Source organism: Prionailurus viverrinus, chromosome D1 (assembly GCF_022837055.1).
Source record: "Prionailurus viverrinus isolate Anna chromosome D1, UM_Priviv_1.0, whole genome shotgun sequence".
Classification (NCBI taxonomy): domain Eukaryota; kingdom Metazoa; phylum Chordata; class Mammalia; order Carnivora; family Felidae; genus Prionailurus; species Prionailurus viverrinus.
In genome coordinates, this window is record NC_062570.1 from 100,692,951 (window position 1) to 100,697,159 (window position 4,209).

The following is a 4,209-nucleotide window of genomic DNA, read 5'->3' on the forward strand; positions in this document are numbered from 1 at the left end:
CTGCTTGTAGCAACCCATTTATTTAATATTCCCCTTCCCCACAAATGTCTTTAATTACTTGTCTCTCCATTAATCTGCAATATTGCTGAGCCTAGGGAGCATGATTTAATCAGCCTTGTATACTATAATTTCTGAAAGTAGAGGGACATAAGAAATTATAATATTTATTTGTTGAATGAATAAAAAGATTAGGTTAAAGTTTCAGGAAGTCACTAGTCATAATTATATCTATAGCTAATTTTGTCCTGAACTCTGAAATAAGGACATGCAAAAGGACATATGGAACATAGGATCAATGTAACTGAGTTTGTCCTCTTGGGGCTCACTCAGAGCCTCCAAGGTCAGAAAATATTATTTGTTGTGTTCTTGCTCATCTACATTGTGACAATGGTGGGCAACCTCCTCATTGTGGTGACCGTGGTGGTCAGTCCAACCCTGGAATCCCCTATGTATTTCTTTCTTGGTTACTTATCATTTATGGATGCTGTGTATTCTACTACAGTCACTCCAAATATGATTATAGACTTACTCTATGAGAAGAAAACCATTTCCTTCCAAGCTTGCATGTCCCAGCTCTTTATAGGACACTTGTTTGGTGGTGCAGAGATTTTACTTCTGGTGGCCATGGCCTATGACCGCTATGTGGCCATCTGCAAACCCTTGCATTATTCGACCATCATGAATCAACGGGTGTGTGTTTTGTTGCTGCTGTTGGCCTGGGTTGGAGGTTTTTTGCATGCTGTTGTTCAACTTCTCTTTGTTTACAACCTTCCCTTCTGTGGTCCCAATGTCATTGACCACTTCATCTGCGACATGTACCCATTATTAAAACTTGCCTGCACTGACACTTACATTATTGGCCTCACCGTGGTTGCCAATGATGGGGCAATCTGTGTGGTCATCTTTACGGTCTTGCTCATCTCCTATGGGGTCATTCTGCACTCTCTGAAGAACCTTAGTCAGGAAGGGAGGCGCAAAGCCTTATCCACCTGTGGCTCCCACATTACAGTGGTGGTCCTCTTCTTTGTCCCCTGCATCTTCATGTATGTGAGACCTCCTTCTACCTTACCCATTGATAAATCCTTGACTGTATTTTACACAGTTATCACTCCTATGTTGAACCCCCTAATCTATACTCTGAGAAATGGAGAGATGAAAAATGCCATGAAGAAGCTCTGGACCAGAAGAAGAAAATGAGGCAGAAGAGAAATGTATCACCTTTTTTTTTTCAGTGAAGAGTTTGCTCCATCCAGGAAAGGATTATTTATTTGTAGTAAGTTCCTCCTCAGGTTTAAAGTTGTGCATGATGAAAAGCATTTAATATGTAAGTACTTCCAATGGTCAAAACATATTTCTAAGATTTTCATAATTTCTTAGGAAAGTAGATGTGTAGCTTTTGCATATAAAATGTCTCTATTGAAACTATAGGTTTAAGTTCTATGTGATCAGTTATGCTGTAGTTAACACTATAAATTTATTTATGTTAGTGGACATTTTTCGCTTTTCGCTCTTACATAATTGTTCACTTTCAGGATTCATAGTGCTCTTTATATATTTCAGAGAAAGAAAGTCAGAAATGGGACATAAATCCTTGGTTCACTCCTCCCATACAAAAACAACTCATATTAAGACTTGAAGTATAGATCTTATTTTTGTATCTGCAAGACATTTAAGTATATAATTTTGTTCATGTTGCTTAGCACATTAAGGGTGAGGAGGAATGCTGCTTCCTAGGTAGAATATTCATCATAAGGAAGCTAATTGTAGAAAAAAAATATGAACAAAAGAGATAGATATAATAAGTAAGTTTTACTCATTTTTCTGAGTGGGGGATCCTATTATCTCCTAAAATGGAATGACTTTGTTTAGTGTTATATTTCATAGAAATGATTCATTAAATTTACTACATAGTTTAGTATATCTGATAATTCTCTGCCATTTTTTCAGTGCCCCCACATCTTTTTTTGTTTACAGGGTTTAGTAGCCTCCTATAGGGACCCAGGCCTTACCTTTCATATATAAAATTATCATAGTACATAATCCATGAGGTTTAAATATGCAACACAGAACCTGACACCAGATATTTGGGTGATATCATTGGTAAGAAAGGTGCTGACAATGGGTGCCTGGGTGGCTTAGTTGGTTAAGCGTCCGACACTTGGTTTTGGCTCAGGTCATGATCTCAGGGTTTGTGAGTTCAAGCCCCACATCAGGCTCTGTTCTGACAGCAGGGAGCTTGCTTGGGAACTCTTTCTCCCTCTTTCTCTGCCCCTCCCTTACTCTCTGTCTGTCTCTCAAAAATAAATAAACACAAAAAATAAAAAGAAAAAAAAAGTGCTGACGATATGGCATGCCATTCTGACCTCTGCTCTTAATGGAATGCAGATTATTAGGTAATAAAGAAGCCATAATATATATTGATTTATTTAACAGAGACCTCTTTCATAAGCTTCCCTCTCTCAATTAGGCTTGAAAGAAAATATTATCTGTCCCTACTACAGTAGGAATCATGTGGTCAAAGAAACTCATGGTTCTGCCTCTTTTACTTAGTCTGGATCCATGAGGCACCCAGGCTATGGGGCATGGAACCTTTTCCCTGGTAAATCACAGTGTATGAGAAACTTTATATCCTGATTTTCATCCCTATTATTATTACATGAAGACTTGTTATGTCGTCGCAAAGTCTTCCCAAACATAACACTATCCTTTTAATAAGATTAAACATTTGATTTTATCAGAATTTGTATAATTAAGTCATCAACTTTTGGATGTTGCTATGCACTGAATATTAGTGTTCCCCTCGACATTCATGAGTTACGTCCTCTATGATATGTGGTGTTTGGAGGTGGGGCCTTTGAGAGGTGATTACATCATGAGAGGAGAGCTCTCATGAATGAGGTTAGTGTCTCTGTAAAAACAGACCTGATAGAACTCTGCCATGTAAGGGCACAGCAAAAAGAGCCTAGTCTTGAATTCTTGATCTATTGGAGTAAGAATTTGAGTCTTTTCCTCATTAAACATAAATATATATATATTTTTTCTTCTACAAATATTTAGTATTCTTTGATATTGTTACAAATATGTTGTTTTGCTGTAACTATGGGTGTTTTTATATAAAGACATTATATTGTATTATTCTTTTACTTTTTGATTTCTTCTTTTGCATCACTCTTGGAAAATTTCATTTATATTCACTGAATTTATACATTTTAACATTAAAAAAATAGCTCTCAGAAAAGTTTCCTTTTATATTACTGCTTTTATCTTAATCAGTTAATTTTTTTAAAGTAGGCTCCACACTGGGTGTGGGGCTTGAACTCAAGACCTTGAGATTAAGACCTGAGCTGAGCTCAAGGGTTGGACACTCAACCAACTGAGCTATCCTGGGGCTCCAAAAAGCTTTCTTTTAAAATTATCTAGAATTTGCTTTTGTTTGCAATGAAGACATGTATAATCCTGTTTTCCTCAAACAGGATAAGTAATCTGCCAGTGTTATTATTAATTTTAGTAATTGAAAATTTTCTATTTAATATGTCAAATTTTATACAACTAGTAGGTTTGATTTGGGGGCCATTTCGCCTCCTCTTCTGCTGCTGACTCCTCCGCCTCCTCCTTCTTTACCTTTGGTGTCATTCTTTGCCACTAACATTCTATATCAGTACTCAAGGATTTTCACTTGTTTTTATACCTCATAGGGATAATCGCTCTTAAATACTCACCCTTTTGAGTTTCTTGCCATTTATAAACATTTATTTTTCCTGATAAGCTTCAGGCTTATTTTGTTTAGTTTGAAAAGTTCACTTAAAATATTTAGAATTTCATGACCCTCCACATTGATTTTGAGGAAAATGGCGTGTTTTAATATCTTCTTTTACCATCCAGAAAGAGACATGTATCATGAAGGCTTGATCAATGTCTCAATAACAATTTGTAATCATCTTCATAGAGTATACAGGCATCTTGCCTTTTGGTTTTCTTATTTTAAAAGTGGCTTGCCTTATTTACCTTTGATTCACATTTTCAAAGAGCTGATTGGAAAGACCTTAGTGTCTTTTGCTGGCATGAATTACAGCACAGTCCTCAAAGGCATTGGTGTATGTTTGTATGCAATGTTGATAGGCCTACATTTGACAATACACAAGTATATATTCAACCACAGAGATCTGTATCTGACCTCACGTAGGTACATATTCAATGATATGTAGGTCG

At 36.4% G+C, this 4,209-nt stretch overlaps 1 protein-coding gene across 1 annotated transcript; it reads left to right on the top strand.

The window, feature by feature from the left end:
- Positions 1–279: 279 nt before the first annotated feature.
- LOC125176631 (olfactory receptor 4A15-like) lies at positions 280–1,197 on the top strand. The gene has a single exon (XM_047878381.1). The coding sequence runs from the start codon at positions 280–282 to the stop codon at positions 1,195–1,197; it is 918 nt and encodes a 305-aa protein (XP_047734337.1).
- Positions 1,198–4,209: the final 3,012 nt, after the last annotated feature.

Bases quoted from the DNA above. Each gene is read 5' to 3' on its own strand.
- LOC125176631 (XM_047878381.1), top strand. From the start codon at position 280: ATGGAACATAGGATCAATGTAACTGAGTTTGTCCTCTTGGGGCTCACT.